General features: G+C 41.1%; 1 protein-coding gene across 1 annotated transcript in view; it reads left to right on the top strand.

Annotated features, from left to right (window-relative positions):
• Positions 1-18,152, top strand: part of MIPOL1 (mirror-image polydactyly 1) — a 213,270-nt gene that overhangs the window by 122,303 nt on the left and 72,815 nt on the right. The window contains exon 8 of the mRNA XM_015410227.1: positions 15,349-15,443. Coding sequence (XP_015265713.1) covers positions 15,349-15,443 — 95 coding nt within the window. The remainder of the gene's footprint in view (positions 1-15,348; positions 15,444-18,152) is intronic.

Genomic DNA, 18,152 nt, shown 5'->3' with positions numbered 1-18,152 from the left:
GGAAAGAGTAACTAATGGTTAAATTCTGCCTTGTAAGGACAGAAAGGCCGGATATATATTTTGTAAGTAAATAAATAGATCACCTATTCTGTTACTTTTAATATGAAGCATATACTTATGTTATGATATTTTTTAAAAAAGTAATGTAATTGCAACCTAGGAAATCAATGTTTCTAGGTGTTTATTTATGTACCAGAGGAACAAAGAATCGCTATGAACAGCATTCCTGGTTTGATTCTCCTCCAACTGGGCTGAGCTTTGTTAATTTTTCCTTCTTAAGAATTCTGCACTGTAATGCCTCCAGCAATAGTCACCATGGATGTTAGCACAACAACGAAATTTACCCTGGGCTGTTGATAAGTCATGCAAATCACATTCATCTAAACTATGTCACTTGGATCTTGTTCCTCTCTTGGAAAGAAGTACCTTTTGATAGATTGATTTAAATCCAGCATGCCTGCTGCTGATTCCTGTTTTAACCTTTCAAATGTGACTCAACTACCTACCTTTTATTTCCTTAGAAACTCTAAACAGTGCATGCTACTGTTCTGGCATTATCTCGAGTTGCTGCATTACATAAATTGAGGGAAGAAACCAATTAGTGGGGGTTTTACACAGAAATTATGCATTTCTTATTCTGGAGGTGACATTGGCAAATGGAACGTGGACATCTTTGTGTCTTGATTATAAAAAAGAGGGTAAAATTATATATCAAATTTGCTTACATTATAGCATGACATTGAACCAAACCTCATTTCAGTCTCAATTTGATTGATCACTTGCTGGAATAAGTTTATACAAAGATCTTTCCTTTGTCCTCTTTATCCCTTGCTCACCGTTTCATTCTTTTCATGTCAATTATTAACAGGATGACGTTGCTTGTTGCTGCAGTAACTTTGTTTCAATGCAACTGTTGCCAGGTGAATTTTGTTGAGAGCTTGACTCAAGCCTTTACTAGGGCTCTATGAGATATATCAAGACGGAAGTGTTGTAAATGGCTTGCAGTAGTTTAAAATTTTATTAGAATCCTGCTTTTCCCCCCCTTGCAATGTCTTCCAAAAACCACCCATAGCTTAAACAATAACCTGGTACATTGAGGCCTACAGTACATATTATACTAGAGTAAGAGTAAGAAGGAGAAGGTATGTATGCATGTGTTTATATGACACAAACAAAGCAATTATGAGTGTAATCTGTAGCCATTAAAATCTATGGGAGTTTCCCAACTCAGTTCTATGATGCCGATGTGGCATGGAAGAAAGCCACAAGTTTGAATCTCTCCCACACGCACTCCACTGCCTTTGTCTACACAGGCCTAACAAAGATTTATCTGGCAATTTTTCTAATTGTTTGAATGTTGGAGGATTGTCCTATTTACACTGCAGTTCCACCAGCCAGAAGTCCATGACGTATAAGAGCAGAATTAACCTTTTCTTCTAAACATAGCCGATCTATTCATATGGTATCTGTAAGGCATGAATTGTTGCTAGTAAATCTGTGGCCTTATGCTGGTGCACACTGTGAGGTTCTTGCTGGGTCAAAGTCCAAGTGTTTTCAAATGTCCAAATAATGCACCCTCCATGTAATATGATACTGAGTTTGGCAGCAATTGCAAAGCTCTAGAAGTAAATGATGGGTCAAAGGTTATACCTGAATCAACCCAGATATCTCCATTCTCAGCAACCACTGTCTTCATATTCTCTACTTACAATGGCCAATGATCAGGAAAATTAAGATCCATGCAAACAGAGAATAATTGGGTGGGGAGAAATATACCATTATTCATCAATGTAGATTGCAAGCATGAAAGAATTGTTAAAATGTATAATGGCAGTTATCTTGAGAGCACAAAATATGTTTCTCCCTTCTGTTTTTCTCTAGTTTGTCATGGTAGTTCAAACAACATTTTGTGAACGTTTCTTTTTTGTGTTTTACTTCATATAAAGGCTATGTGACCTGATACTTTTATCCATTCTGGATGAGACAATACCATTCTGGATACTGACATGACAGTTCTGATAACAGTGGATTTCTTTATTAGTTTTCTTTTAATTGCTATGTATAGTTTGTTCCCAATAACACCATATAAATGTTCCTAAAGTTGACAACAGGAGAGAATAAGTAGCTTAGGTAGGAAGGTGACATTTCTAAAACAGAAATCTGATACAAATGTTGTATCTAATGTTTGCTTTTGTTTTTATTGTGATTTTAACTCATGCTAGAGATGTAACACTGTTTAGGTAATAGCTGGAGTTATTTCTTGCATGGTGCTTGCAAGCTGGTGATGGGTGTGATTTTTGAGATATCTTATGAGCTGTGCTTTGAATAATAATGCTGCAATGAGTTTAAAGCACAGCACAGTTTTAAAAATCCACTTTCCATGGGCCCGTGGCTTTTGCATTTCTGATTCCTTTGCTTTCCCTGCAATGTCTTTTAATTGATCTTGTCTCTTAGAATGAACAGAAGCCTGATTATTGTCAAGCTTGTCTAGATACACGCTACAGAAGAGGCTTTTTATAATGATTATACAGAGACATAAGGAAGGGAGGTATATGAAAGAGTGACTATTTAGCCTGCCTTAATCCTTGTTTTCAGTAAAATGGTGTCTTTAAGTGTGGACTAATTAGTAAGTAGACTTACAGTAGAATCTTAAACAGAGCTACACCTCCTAAACCCATTGACTTCAATGGATTTGCAAGGCTGCCTGTAATTGTTTAGGACTGCACTGACTATATATACATCTTTCGTTAGGCTCTGATGAACTGCTTTGCTTATATAAGGGATTCAAAGTTCTGTTTAAGAATACATTTTAATGTGATTTTAACAAAAACAGTTTTGAAGTAGATCATGGACCAATGTGAATAAATAATCCTGTGTGAAAAAAATAATCCATAGTACATCTATGTTGATAGCTAGTGTTAAACTATGTTGAAGTTGTTCCCAATTATATTAGTGCCTGTCTCAAAAGGGGTGGTAGTAATCTGGATATTTCAATGAATGTCTAGAATGTGGTGATGTAAAAGTTGGCAATGGATAGACAATATAACTACCAGCATCTACTTTTCTGTATCAAGAAAGTAGGGGGGGGGTCATTCATAAACTATATCTAGGATTACCAGTATACTCAAATGCTATTATCTCCATTTTCACCAAATTTTCAATGTTAACTGAAACATAGCTGTATTAAGGTCATTTTAAAAGCACTTATGTAGTACAATGGAAAATGTTTTAATCTTTGGTTTGATCTGAGAAGTATGTTGTAACATTTTGACATTTATATGCTGGCAGCTTTCAGTAAAATTTAAAAAATAATTTAGATGCTTAAGAAATAAGTGGGGCAAAAACAACATTCTTCAAAAGAAAATCAGTATCTTTTCTCTAGTTCATATATGTTGTTTCGTATTGTAGAATGTTATTCTCCACTGTCTGAATTCATTCAAGACTTTAAAAAAAGAATATGAAACAATTAGGTTAAATCATATTGAATTAGCAAGGCCATCCTATGCAGAATTGACTTCATTAAATTTGAAGGATGCGACTATACTTTGAATTGCACTTTGAATCATGAACAAATCTAGTTGCAGAAACTCCTGGGAGATAAATATAGGCAATAACATTTATAATATAATATAGCCAATAAATTTTAAGCTGTTGAATGACAAAAAGTAATGTAATATTATTTCCTTGGGCATATTGGGTATGTGTAAAAGAGTGCCAGCTTTCAAGATACACAGAATGCTTTGTCCTCTTGAACAAACAACATAGTTCAGTAGAAGTGATAACCTTTATATTTTTCACATGTCATTTTTTGGATCAACACAAGAACATTTAGAACAGCCCAATTCATCAAGCCTTATTTAACGCATGCATTTCATTTCAACTCAGTTCCAAGTTTTGCTGCACGAGCGCATAAATGTTTAGGGTGGACTTTACTAACTACTGCAAACAGTGCAATATCACAAACCTTCCAGGGAGTATATCAGCACAAATATTTAGGACTGGGAGGGGGAGATTTGGCACTGAAACCTAAAATAAAAGATTTATATATGCAGTAACTGTGCTTTTGTTATTGAAACTCATGGTTAGAAGCTTTACTACATTTATCACCTGTGTTATTGATAGGAGATAATTACTGCAAAACAGCTGGTTGTTGGTTTTAGGGAGCATCAATTGTTCTCTTGCCCCAGCTGTGGGCTAATAAGGACAGTCAACACATCTGTTTCAACAGCTGGTAATTAACAAAAGCCTAATTGCTGCAACTCTTTTAACATCCAATCTGTGAAAAGAGTAAAGATGTGGAGGAATATTATTGACTTTGTACTCTGCACTTTCTGTGACCAGTTTCGTTTTCTTTTCCTTCCTTTCTCTCTTCCTTTTTCTTTGAACACCACTGCCTTTGTCTGATGCATTGAATGGCATGAGAACACAATATGGTAATCCAGAGCTTAAGATTTTCAGATCTTTGTTGGTGCTTCTTATTGCAACATTTCTTTGCTAAGTTGCAAGATAAAATGGATCAAAAGCATTTTGTGGAGTTCCACACAACAACTCAAACCCATAGAGGTATGTGTGGAGCAACAGGATGCCTAGAAATTGCAGCTTCTGACAAAGAGTGGTGTGTGTTTCCCTCTTTATATAATTTGAATATATTTTGAAACCCTACTCAAAGGAAATTAAGTCATTCTCAGGTCACATTGAATTCTTTTGTTAGCCATCTCTGGTACTTCATGACCGTTTTAACAGAAGTCACCATCATATAAAATTAAAATGTAAATCAATGTGATTGCATCACTTTAGAAGTCAATTGTTTTATCCTTTTTGAGACCATAGAAAGTTGTCAGTTTTGTGTTCGACTTCTTTTTATCAGTTGTGTAGGCACTGAGAATCTGTTCTTTCCTTAGAAACTGCTTTCATTGGCACTGCTTAGACAGTATTAATCCACAATATGTCATTCAAGAACCCATGATGGATAAACAACCATTATATGATTAGATCTATCAAAAAGACATTCATTGACTTAGAATACATCTTCTAAGGTCTGTTTCAGCCTTCTCAGTCCTCAGTTGCCTAGACCTGGACTGACCACCCACTCTGCAATGTTGGAGCACAACTAGTCATGATGTTGCTCCAATTGTTCCTTCCTCTCATGCATGGGGCCTTTCTGCTTGAGGCTGTTGCATCAGAGGAAGGCACGGGCCAGAGAAAGGCACATATGTGGAGTGGAGTGGCAGGATACAACCCAATGGCTGTACAGTCCAATCCAGGGCTCACATATTTTCTGTGAAATGTGAATGGGAAAGGGATGATTAAACGTACGATATAGGTGGACAGAATGGGGGACTGAACTCTTCTTCTGCTCCTTTTTTCCACCCATCACTCTTTTCTTTTCAGCAGTTTTCCCTCCAGGGATTTCAGCATCCCAGTGTGTAAAAATGGATTAAAAAAGCATTTTGTGTAGGAAATTTTAGCAGCATGACTCCCTCCCCCAGTCCACGCACTTGGCTTGATAGGCAGCACATCTAGTTCCACACACAAACATGCCAACTCTACATCTAATTTGTCTCTCTGAACATCTCAGGTTGCAATCCAAATCATACCTACTAGGGAGTGAGCCTCATCAACAGCAACAAGACTCATTGAGTAAGCATGCTTTAGGAGTGCACTGTAAGAATGGGAAGAACTGAGGCTGTGACCCATCTGTGACATCACAGCAGATTTGCTAGTGACCTCAAGAACATCAGGGAGGCAGAGAAGTCAGAGATCTAAGAGGAAATTGCAAGAGTTAATTTTAGAAGGTGATAATAGCACTTCAGGTACATTCAGGAAAGCTCCAAGAGTGCATGAACATGTTGTGAATTTGTCCACACACAGTGAATGTGCACAGTACATGCTAGCAGTTCATATAAGCACACAGATAACTAAAGAAGAGTTTCGACCACGTTCTTGACCCTCTGTTTAGGAGATGTGAAAAATAATTTGTTGACCATATCTACAGAAAAAAATGTAATAGAATGCTTAAAGGAAAAACTAGACATGATAAAAGACTCAGAATGCCTTGCTATCTTTTCCTTGTAATATCCCATTGTCGCAGCAAAGTGCTTGATCATCAGAGTGTGTGCTGCCCCCTTACTGTGCATGATTGGCTGGTGGGGGGCGTAGCACAATGATGTCATATCACATGTTGTTGTGCTGTATCAAACATTACAAGAAAGAGAAAGCAAAGCAGTGGTAATTAATTTTCTCACATAAGTTCTCATTTCTGCCCTGAAATTTTGTCCCTGGCACTGCACTGATGCAGCCCGTATGCTAGAGCTTAGCTGAGCTTGCAGTTCAGATACTCTATGCATCTAAGACCTAACTTAAAAAAAAATTAAACTAAGCTCAAGTCTTTGATCTTCTGCTGAGTACATGCACAAATATCAATGAACTTTATGCCTAATAAAGTATAATGAAAGTCAAGTCCGTATTATGGATTCTTCCTTTTCATTAACTGGGCAATGTAATGAAATATTTTCCATTTACCAATATTAAAGTTTAAATCTGGTAAATTATGTTTAATGCTTTCATTTTGTTTTTTGCCAGAAATGCAGGCGTTCTCAGCTACCCAAGATTACTTGATTAAACTTGCTTCAATAACATTTCAGTTGGCAAATATTTCTGTACAGTTAGTTCTTCAATTGTCTGTTGGCTATGTTGAAAGGTATAGAGGAAACAGAACCCAGACGCTTGCCGCTGAATGGAGATTGCCCAACTTCAGAAACGTTTCAGGTACACTTCAGCAGGTGTTCAGGGGCCGAACTGTAAGGTAGTCACAGTGACAGCATATGAGATCCTTGAACAAACAAAAACAAAAGTACTGGCAAAGATCCCAACGGCAAAGGGACATTGGCATGTAGGGGAAAGTTTACTGTTTGATTTTAATGGACTGTGGGTTTCCACATGGCAGCTCGGTCTGTAGCAGCTGCCAGAAACTTGCAAGCATTATTCCATACTAAATTCAACTGCAAAATTCTTCAAAAGGTGTTTGGGAAATGGCTATCAGCTCTTTGGAATTTTCCCTCTCCACTGGATGCAATCCTGCTTTGCTCCAAGGCAATAACAAACCTAGTAATCTTAATAGAGCAGGATTAGAGCCTGATATTGATTGGTTTGTTTTCTATGTCTGTTAATTCATTACATTTTTGCCCTGTTTATTTAGCCATTTATTTGCCAGCTCGCCTTTTCATTAGCATACTCAAAGCACTTAGCCAAATGAACACCACATAAAGTAATTACATTCAATAACTACAGAACAACAGGTCTAAAACTCTTCTGATGTCATAATAATACAATCGAAAATTGAGAGCTTTCTAGTGCTACTAGTAGCTGACGATGCTGAGTGACTTCACCGTTGGTGGCCACAGCTGGAAAGAGGTCTAGAGGGATCCTCGGTCTCATCCAGGAAGACTTTTCTTACTTGCTACAATAATCTAGTCCAGTGATGGCTCGTTAGTTCAAAAATTAATAAGCAAATAACTGTGAGCTTTTCCTGGGCTGCAGGGTCCGGTTGGATTGGGAGTTCTATCCAGTGTGGTAGGAGAAGCACAAAAGGCCAGGTTCCCCTCAGAACTGTCGTTTGAGAGCTGACACAATCTCTCTTTCGACCCAGTGGTACGCTGGACAAGCCCGAGTTACTTTACTCCTCTCTGTCTCTCTCGCGTCTCTCACCGTCATTCCTCCCCGGGTACACCTGAGAGCCATTTTTATTTGCTTCAACAACATCACACGGTGAACCCACCACCCAACTCTTAAAGGGCCCCCACCAACATATATTTCTCTGCATAGGGACTTCAGAACCATTGTACCTCCCACCCCTCTCTGCATCTATCTCCATATTGTTGTCGGGCCCAATGACCTCCTCTACCTCGTCTTCCCCCTTTTGTGGCTCCATCCCCTCGGTGAGGTCTGCCTGCAAGTACTCCCGGACCCCCTGGGAATGGCCGAGACCCCAGGCCGGGGTTCTTTCGGGAACAGAGGGGGTGGGTTCCGGCATAGTCGGGAGGGGGTTGAGAGCGCCCTCCTGACAATAACATTCTCCATTTTTGTTAATACAAAAGCTGCTGTGCTTTTCCTTTGCTCTCAGCCTCTTAAGGGTCTTGTGCATTCTGTTCAACTTCAGCATCAGAGAGGCATTTGATCGACTCTTAGTTACTATATTTTCAATTGAGTGCCCTTTTGTTCTTGTTCCCATTATGCCAAGGGTGCAACCTGATAGCAGCCAGCCACACCCTGTGCCTGTTTAAACCAGCAAAACATTCTACATAGGGATGTTGACAAAGAGGCCTTCAGATCAGGCCTGAAAGATTTCAACCCCCCCCCCTTCCCCTTTAACATCCACTCTGATGAGGAGTTCTGGATACAACTCAAAAGCTTGCAGGTTGTTTTTTGTAATTTTGGTTGCTCTTTTATTATTACATGGCTTTGTTTTGGAGTTTTGCTATAGACTAGCCTACTGATCCAGCCTTTCAACTCACTCTTTTCCCTAAAAATTCAGTTGCTGGCTAGGGAGTAGAGAAGTTCAATGCCATTTTTTTTTTTTTTTGCAACGGAAGGTGCTTGGGTGAATGACTTGGTAATCCATCATGCTTTTCCAGAGAAAACAAATGCATACAATTGGCTTCTGTCTGAATATAAACATTTCCTACAAGATGATAAGCTGTTGAACTGTTTAGGATAGCAAATGTAAATACATGTGACAATGAAAGCTGTGTCAGAGGAATCCCTTCCCACGTGTAAATCCAGCATCATGGCAATAAAAATCATCCCTCAAATGAAAGACTCAATGAGGAAAGGGTTTATAGAGGCATCTGCACCCCTATATGTCTTATCTTCTCCCATGAATAAGAACTGTAGCATTGAAGAGACACAAGGTTGCATCCAAAATACCATGAGTAGAGCTTTACATGCAGAGCAGAACTGCCCCACTGCATCATACTGCACCTAGGGCTGCCAGCTCTGGGTTGGGAAATACCTGGAGATTTTTTTTGGGGGGGGGGAGGTATATCAATGGGGGTATAATGCTAAAGAGTCCCCCTTCCAAAGCAGCCATTTTGTCCAGGTGAACTGATCTCTGTCACCTGGAGATCAGTTGTAGTAGCAGGGGTGCAGTTAGGGCTGCCAACTGCCATCTGCAAGCACTGCCTTGGGATTTAGGAAGCTGCAAGAACAATGCTGGGGGGGGAGGGAATCACTGAAAATCTAACCCATTGACAGAAATGCTCTTTCCTTGGTGAAAAAAGTAAGCACTGGACCCAACCCACAGTGGGGTTTTTTTTAAGGTTGAAGGAATTTTCTTTTAATTTTGAAGCTATTTAAAGAAGTAGCTAAAGATGACCTGAAAACTCCCTGGATTCACATTTTCCCTTGGCCATAAAACTCATTTGGTGCCATTAGATAGGCCAGCTGCAGCTCTGTATTTGTAATATGTGGCCCTCTGAAACACTTAGATTAGCCCAGAAATCATTGCTGTCTATCTCCTCTCATCAGGAAACAAGATTTCAGTGAGAGAGAATGGACATTTTCTGCTGTAGCCCATCAGCTATGGAATAGCATCCCAGAGGAGATTTGCCAGCTCCCAACCCTTTGGGCTTTTAATGCAGCCTTTTGGACGAGTTTTCTGGGCATAATCATGTGAGGTAGCATCTGTACATAATATGGTGATCTGCTGGATTTTGTTGGATTGGGTGGATTTGACAGAGGATTTTGTCAAGTGCTTTTATCTGAGGTTCTTAACTGCTTTGAGCTTCATGAGTCAGCATGATAGAAATGTTTTCAAATAAAAATAAATAAATACAGACTGCAGTATGCACTCAGTACCTTTTTAGACATGACAATCATGAGTCCTGGCAGCCACGCGTAAGAGGAGTACGCATTACCCAGATCCTCCCAATATGTTTGGTTGTCATGTTCCATGAATAGGGACCATGCACATGTGAGCCCTGGAAAATCCATTACTCAATTCATGTGCACTAAAGCTGTACACTCAGGTTAAATATGTGCAATGGCCCTGTTTACACATGACAACACCAATCTGTAGGATCATAGATATCTTACACTCCTATTATGCGGTTGGCAGGTTTCTGATATGGATGAATGTAACATCTGAAAGGGACTTCAGTGAACCTCTAACATTTGAAGCAGCTACACATCTTTTTTATCTACAAGCGTTGTTTGTTCATACACAGTATTGATGTATAGCCACTTCAGATGTTATGGTTTTAGCAGGTATGTAGAGTGGGTTTATACTGTGTACCCAATAAAATGTAAGAGAGTCCCAAAATATGCAAGGAAAAGGAGTACTGTGCATATGAAGTAGGAGCTGATATTACTGTTGTAGGGGGTGGAGTTGTGAACATTTTTGGCAGTGGCAAAAAAATCTTCTCTTTCTTCTAACAGTTTTTTGATACCTGTGGAAATGTTGGCCTGTTTATTTATAACTAGGAAAAAGGCTCGTTGTAGAAATAAATACAACGGCCTCTAGAAAGAGGCTCTGGGTGGGTGCCCCGGCCTTGGACATTCAGCGTCAATTTGCTGTGGCGACCTCAGCAAGGTATAATGACACTGAGTCCACCATTTTCTCCAGAGGAACTGATTTCTGCCACATAAAGAACAGTTGTAATTTTGAGTGATCTCCAGCCCTCACCTGGAGATTGGCAACGATGGTTCCCCAGAAGGGAATAGTTGGTTTGGAGGGTGGAGTCTATGGCTTTGTACCTGTCCGAGGTCCCACGCCTCCTGAAACCTCACCCTCTCCAGGCTCCATCTCTCACATCTCCAGGAATTTCCCACCTGGAGTTGGCAACTCTATCTCCTTCCCAGCCAATCATCAACCTACCTTTATTTCCCCCTCACTCTTCAGCTTTCCACCCCCCACACACCTGCAGCCTCTCCCATGCTATGAAGCCCTGACTGCTACGTCACATTGGCTGTCATACGGGGGCCACCTCAGCAGCATATAAGGATACAGAGCCCACCATTTTCTCCAGGGGAACTGATCTCTGCCATCTGGAAAGCAGTTGTAATTCTGAGGGATCTCCAGCCCTCACCTGAAGATTGGACACATTTTACCTCAGAACAGAAAACTGTTTAGAATGTTAGAGGCAAAAGCCAATCAAGTCGCATATGCAAACGACCTCTGTGTTCCAAGGCAAAGGCCAATGAGGCTGCACATGCAAATAACCTCTGTGTTCTGACTGGCTATGGGGGGGAGAGGAATAGCAAAATGTTTAGAATGTTGGAGGCAGGACTCAGGCAAAGCAGCCAGTGGATAGGGAGACCCTCTGAATGACAGATGAGAGAGCAAACTGATTTTGGAGCATGTGGAATGTTCTAGAGAAGTGCCACCACCATTTAGCTTTTATTTATAAGGGAGATGCCCTCTCCTCTCAGTTAACTCCAGTTGCCTCCAAAGGGTAGGTGATAACCTCACCAAATCTGATTGGCTACACAGTATTGTGATGTCTTCCTGTACACTGTAACTGGTCAGTGTAAGTGACCTAAGAAGCATTTCCCTTATTGATGTAATTACAAAACCAAATATGGTTGGATACATAGCAATATGTCTATGACCCTGGGATCACCAATATGACTAATCCAGGAAAGAGAAGATAACAGTAGTCAAAGAAACACAATAGACCACAGCAGCATCAGCTAAGGAACAATGGTACTGAACAACAATTGTTGCTGATGAGTGTATGGTGAGAGACAGTAGAGCTGTAAATAGATTAGATTAAAATGTTCAAGAAGATTTCTAACTGAAAGATTAAGTAATAGAAACTTGTCAATGGACTTTTTAAGGAAGGCTATAGATAAACACTGGTCAGACATTCTTGAAGTATAGTGATTCCTATCTCTTAATGCTGGGGTTTGAACTGTATAATCCTTGAAATTCTTTCCCACACTGTGTTCCAGATAAATTAACACTGCTGTTTAGCTCTTCTATAGTAATCTATCCAATAAAATGTCTACTTGTAGGCTATTCTGTATGACAATCACACTTAATATTCCGTTAGTTACTGCTAGATCACTTGCAAAATTCCTGATTATTTATAACATGAAATAGTTAATAATGAATAAATGCTATGGATATATTTTTCCCTATACAAAAGCACACCACCAATGCAGGGAGGTATTCCTATAGGACACAATAGACACTTGCTTCTTTAATCCTCCTAATTCAGCATATGGATGGAAGCTGCAAATCCCAGGTTCCCAAAATGTGGATCTTGAGTATCTTGATAAACTCAGAGATGGCAGGCTAATAGGTGAGACATACACAACATTGTGTCTGTAATGTCCTAGTGGGCTGTTTCAGGACACACATCAAGGTTGTGACTTGTAGGCTTATATAAATGCATTGTTTGAAAATAGAACACATTGCAGAACTGAGGTAGTTGGAGAAGATAAAACAAGACTACAACGTCTTCCTGTAGGCTCTCTAGATGATTCCAGTGGCATAATAGGAGTCGGCATCTCCTGGATCCTAGCATCTGTGATTACTTGTTAGACTACAGCAAGAAGCCAAAAATAATAAATACATGCCTTACTGTGACACTTACAATGCTTAACCAAACAAGTCAGATACTGTCTGCAAAAGTAATGGTGTCCCAAAAAAATTAACTCAGTCAAGAAATCCCATGTGCCCTTCTTAAAAGCACTGTTAGTCTCACCTATATACTAGAAGGGAATGAGCCTTCCTCATCCTCTCAGGAGGGTGAGGGTTACTGAACAGGATTGCTGATATCACTTGCACCTGCTGGCAAGAAGGCATGATAATAAGGATAAATTCCTGAGAAGAATGGAGTTGCCACAGCAAGGAGGCTGTGTACAGTATGGTGTTAAAGGATTAGAATACTTCCAGTGGCACCCAATGGCGTGGTGTAGAAATGTACAACACTGTTGAGTCAGAACATGGTTACCTTGCTCTAGATCAGAACATGGTTACCTTGCTCTAGATGTAAGTTGCTCTACGTGTAGCTTCTACTTAATGTCATACGTTGCTCTGCTGACAATGCATTTCTGAATATAGAAACATTAACAGAAGCACATGACTAGATAGAAATATTCTAAAAGAAGTATGAGTGGGCTAATATGCAACACTGATATAAAGTGTAAAAAGGTAAAGGTAAAGGTTCCCTTGCTCGAAAGCCAGTCGAGTCTGACTCTAGGGTTGCAGTGCTCATCTCAGTTTCAAAGCTGAAGAGCCAGCGCTGTCCGAAGACGTTTCTGTGGTCATGTGGCCGGCATGACTAGACGCCGAGGCGCACGGAACGCTGTTACCTTCCCACTGAAGTGGTACCTATTTATCTACTTGCAATTTCTTGCTTTCGAACTGCTAGGTTGGCAGGAGCTGGGGCCAGAGATGGGAGCTCACTCCGTCATGTGGCAACTCGGGTCTCAAACTGCTGAACTACCAACCTTCCACAGCCTACAGTTCAGTGTCTTAACCACTTGAGCCACCGCAGCTCCTTATATAAAGTGTAGCTGTGGCCAAAAGAGTTAGCTTGCAAACTAACTCAGCAGCATTCACTTTGCTTCTAAATTTTAAAGAGGAAAACCTTAATTCCTGGAATTTACCATTTAAAACTGTCTATTGTAGGTTGAACCATTTATGTCTGAAATCTGGTGCAGCTTTAAAATCTCTTCAGGACTCTGAAGACAATTATTGCCTAAGATTTTTAAAAGGACTTTATAAATAAAACCAACAGAATCTAAGAATGTTGGCAAAACCAAAGTATTTTCTTTAATTATACCATACTGCTGGTAAAACAACCTTCTTAAATATTGAGGAAAGCCTGCTGGAACTAAAGATGGTAGGTTGTTAGAGAGGCCAATAATTAACATCTTTGACAATTTTCAGTGTACTGTGAAGTGCAATTGAAATGGCAGACTGGTAGGAAATGTTTGTTACAGACACACCCACTCACTGAGAGATTAGCAGCTAGACTCCTTAGAGAGGTATCACACCTGATATCCTTTTAGGACAAAGGTCAGGAGACATGGGTTCTGATTCTTCTCACCCTTACCTACCCACCCCCCACTTGCAATTGTGTCACAAGAATTACTCCCAGTGTATGAATCAGCATAAGTGGATTTAACACAAAAGAAGGGGGAAATGATGTAAGGATTGTAGCTAATCTCTTCTATAATGTGTATATTGGGAGTAAAACACTGGTAAACCAGAAAAATAATAAATATTCCAGTCTGGAACTTAGGCACTTGTTGTTGTTGTTGTTCAGTCGCACAGTCGAGTCCGACTCTTCGCGACCCCTTATAACTCTAGATTGAGGCTGTTCTCAGTCTTTGCCCAGAGAAATGGATGCTGGAGGGTGCTCAAACACTGGACTCTGTCCTGGCAAGGGGGAATCTGACAATGGCTAATTTGACTTCCCTAAGAAACCCACAAAATCAGTGTCATACCGCTTCTGAAATATGGAGCTAAATTTAACTCTCATGACCAATAATAATTGGTAAGCCTTATTCTCCATGGATTTCTCTAACCCCCTTTTGAGGATATTGAAATCAGTGGCCATAACCATGTCTTCTGATCTCTTGCCATCAGCAATACATCCTGCAGCATGGGCCACTGCAGGCTCAGCATCCTTGTTGCCATCTGCTGATACAGCAGGCACAGGAATCTGTTAGTGAGTAGTAAGTGTTCTGTCTGGGTGCCATGGTAGCCTTTCTGAACCAATGGAAGTGGCAGCACTTCAGCGGCTCCTATGAATATCTCTGCTACCTCTTTCTCAACATGTTCCCACATCAGACTTAGTAGAGGTCTCATGAGCTTTTGCACTGTATGAGTGAGGGGTTTTCAAGTAACCAGCCTGGGAATTGAGGAAATACTGTTCATGATGCTGCAGTGGCTTTGGGCACCCTGGGCTGGTCAGAGAATCAGTCATTTTGGGGAGAACAAGAGAGGGTTTGGACTTCCATGAGCCTGCCTCAGTGGGAGGGGCAGGGTAGAAATCCCATAAATAAATAAATGGTACCCTCAAAACGCTCTCTGGAGCCGGCGGAATCATATAATGGAATAAGGAGAAATTCGAAGAACAAGAGAGGGTTTGGACTTCCCTCAGTGGGAGGGGCAGGGTAGAAATCCAATAAATAAATGGTACCCTCCAAACGCTCTCTGGCGCCAGCAGAATCATATAATGGAATAAGGAGAAATTCCTTCCTTATTACTGTTAAAGCAGTTGTAAATTAATAATGCTTCAGATAACTAAATAGAAGTATTCATAGAGTATGCACTTCTTTTTTTTGTTCTGGAGAGTGAAGGAAAAGAAAATTTAACCAACTATCTACTTATAGGAAAAATTGCTGGCTATGCAACAAGAAAGAGAGGCTGCTGTTCATCAATACCAAAAGCTAGAAGAAGAGCTCCAGACTCTTCGTGTTTATTACAGGTAAAATAAATTGTATGACTGAAAATATATTATCCAGTAGAGGAACTATTTCTCTATTGCATGTATGCTTCCTGAAGATAACAACTGTGCGCAAAAAAGAAGTGATATTTCTAAATTCTAGTGTATCATTTTTTTGCCCTTTATTGCATATGCATCAAAGCTTCTTCCATCTATGTAGCCAAAAAAGAAAGTGAAACCTGCATCACTGCTATTATTTCTGAGGCTTAGATGTAGTGACTTGTCCAGGACCAACCTCAGCAGATAGGGTTGCCAAGTCCATCTTCCACCCCCAGCGGGGGACTTTGAGGGTGTTCCTGGAGGGGGTGGGGCATCCCCAACGTGATGACGTCACGTTAGGGACGTCTGCCGCGCCCACCCCCCCGCCGTGCACTGGATCTCCAGAAACAGCAGTTCCCTGCACTTAAAGTAGCCAGCAGCCGGCGTTTCCCCTTTAAGAGAAGCTGTGTTTCCCTTTTAAGAACAAAGCTGGCTTTTCCCTGCAAGCTTGTGGAGTTCGCGCTTGGGATGAAACACGGGTTGCACACCCTTAAAGGGAGAGAGATGGGTGGCTGTGGGTGGGACTCCTGGCAAACCGGGGGGGGGGGTTGGCAACCCTATCAGCAGACCTGGAGTTCAATCTAAGGCCAGTGCTTAATCCATGGGCCTTAGTGGCTCTGTCTAAATAGAAGGAGGAAGAGGAGATTCGATTTATACCCCGCCGTTCACTCAGAGTCTCGGAGCAGCTTACAAACTCCTTTCCCTTCCCTTCCCCACAACAGACACTCTGTGAGGTAGGCAGGGCTGAGAGAGCTCTGAGAGAATTGTCCTTGAGGGAACAGCTCTGACAGAACTATGGCTTGCCCAAGGTCATCCAGCAGCTGCAAGTGGAGAAGTGGGGAATCAAACCCAGTTCTCCCAGATTAGAGTCCATGTACTTAACCACTACACCAAATTGACTACTCAACTTGCAAAATGCCTGGGTTGTAAAACTTGGCTGTTCAACTAGCAAAATGCCTTGGTTTTGATGGAAGGGGTATGTGTAGAAAAAGGTCTTATGTACTGCAAGGCCCTCTAGGGAGGATGCAGTGTGGATGTTCCTCTGTGGGATTCCTGTCATGTGATACCCGTGCCTTCTGAGGCAATGTGGATGGCCACTGATGAAAATGCAATCTCTGCTATCCGTCCCTCAGCTATTAGTTCAACACCAAGACTGTTAAGATTTCAGCACTAAGTTAAGACAGATTTGTTTACTCAGGCCTTTGCTTAGTTTTGTTAATTCTGCTGGTATTTTAGACTGCTTTTACTGCAAGTTATTTTATTGTTGTTTTTCTTTCCATGTTATGCTGTTTTTAAGATTATTTCTTCTTCAAAGGATGATTCACACATCACGGTCTACACAGTTTGTGTCTGAGTTCTCCACTCACCCTTTCAGTCAGATGTGAGTGATGAGTTCCCCCCACAGCCCCTGCATGCACGGTGCCAATTTAGATCGGTACCATGGAGAAGGGGCTTCACTTCAGCATAGTTTTCCCAGCCTGAAATGGTCCTGGGGCTACTATATGCCTTATTAGGGAAACCCATATGCAGCCCTGTAGCCAGAAATTTTGGGTCGGTGGGGCCTGGGGAAATTTTGTGGGGCAGCAGAGGAGGGGGAGGGAGAGGGGTGGCTACATGGCTTCCCTGAACTCCAAATGGTGATTTTGCTGTTTGGAGATCAGGTGGGGGCAGCCCCCACTAGAAAAACAGCATTTACATGGTTCCCTTTAAATGCTGTTTTTCTAGTCGGGGCTGCCCATGCCTGATCTCCAAGTGGTGAAATCGCCACTTTTGTTCAGGGAAGGTGTGTGGCCGACAGCCACCCCTCTCCCTCACCTCTTGCAATAGAGGTGTGGCTGCAAAATTTAAAGGGCTCTCCAGCTGCAGCTCCCACTGATCATCTGGAGGGCCCTTTTAATTTCACAGGAGGGGAAGGGGAAGAGGGGCATCAGTTGTTGTGGGGCGTGCCTCTCATTTGAGGGGGTGGAGCCCCAAAATGCCCCACCATAGCTATGGGCCTGCCCACGTGTATCCTGGAGGCTGTGTCAGAGGAGTTTCAAGTGCAAAAGGATTTGGCCCTACTGTGCTATAAACGGCCAGGGCTGAAAAATGCATGAACATACATGAACATACTGCAACTGCCACAGCTCATAAGTCCAAAGATATTTCCATGAGAATAACCACAGAAGGTTCCCTGAGCACACTTTTATCCGGTGACCATTTCATATAAATTTGATTTTTCCTCTTAGAAAGAGGCTCCTAACATAATAAACACCTATTTAATAAGAAAGGGAAAGGTGAGGGTGGGGAAGAAATAAAAAGGAATCAACTTAGTCCCAGGAGCCAAGAAAATGTTGGCTGAGAATGAAGACAGGCAAGTTCTTTCTTTGTCCTGTGACTCAGGAGAAGTTGCCATTTATCCTGCTTCAATGCCTGAAAATCATTCCTGAAACAAAACTTTGCATAACAGTTAGAAGTTACAGTCTTGCCAGTTTAACTATTCTAATTTTCTAACCGCCGTGCTCCCTAGGTGATGATTAATGCAAACCATAAAAACCTGGATAATGTGCAAAGGTTGTACAAGTATTAGAATAATCCATTCCATTGTGTAATGAAAACACAAAAGGTACCATTAAATTAAACAGGCATCAAGAGGATATTACTAACGGTGCC

The sequence above is a fragment of the Gekko japonicus genome, unplaced genomic scaffold, assembly GCF_001447785.1.
Source record: "Gekko japonicus isolate JY-2015 unplaced genomic scaffold, Gekko_japonicus_V1.1 scaffold1150, whole genome shotgun sequence".
NCBI lineage: Eukaryota > Metazoa > Chordata > Lepidosauria > Squamata > Gekkonidae > Gekko > Gekko japonicus.
Note: the sequence above shows the minus strand (reverse complement) of the source record. Positions and strands in the feature narration are given on the sequence as shown.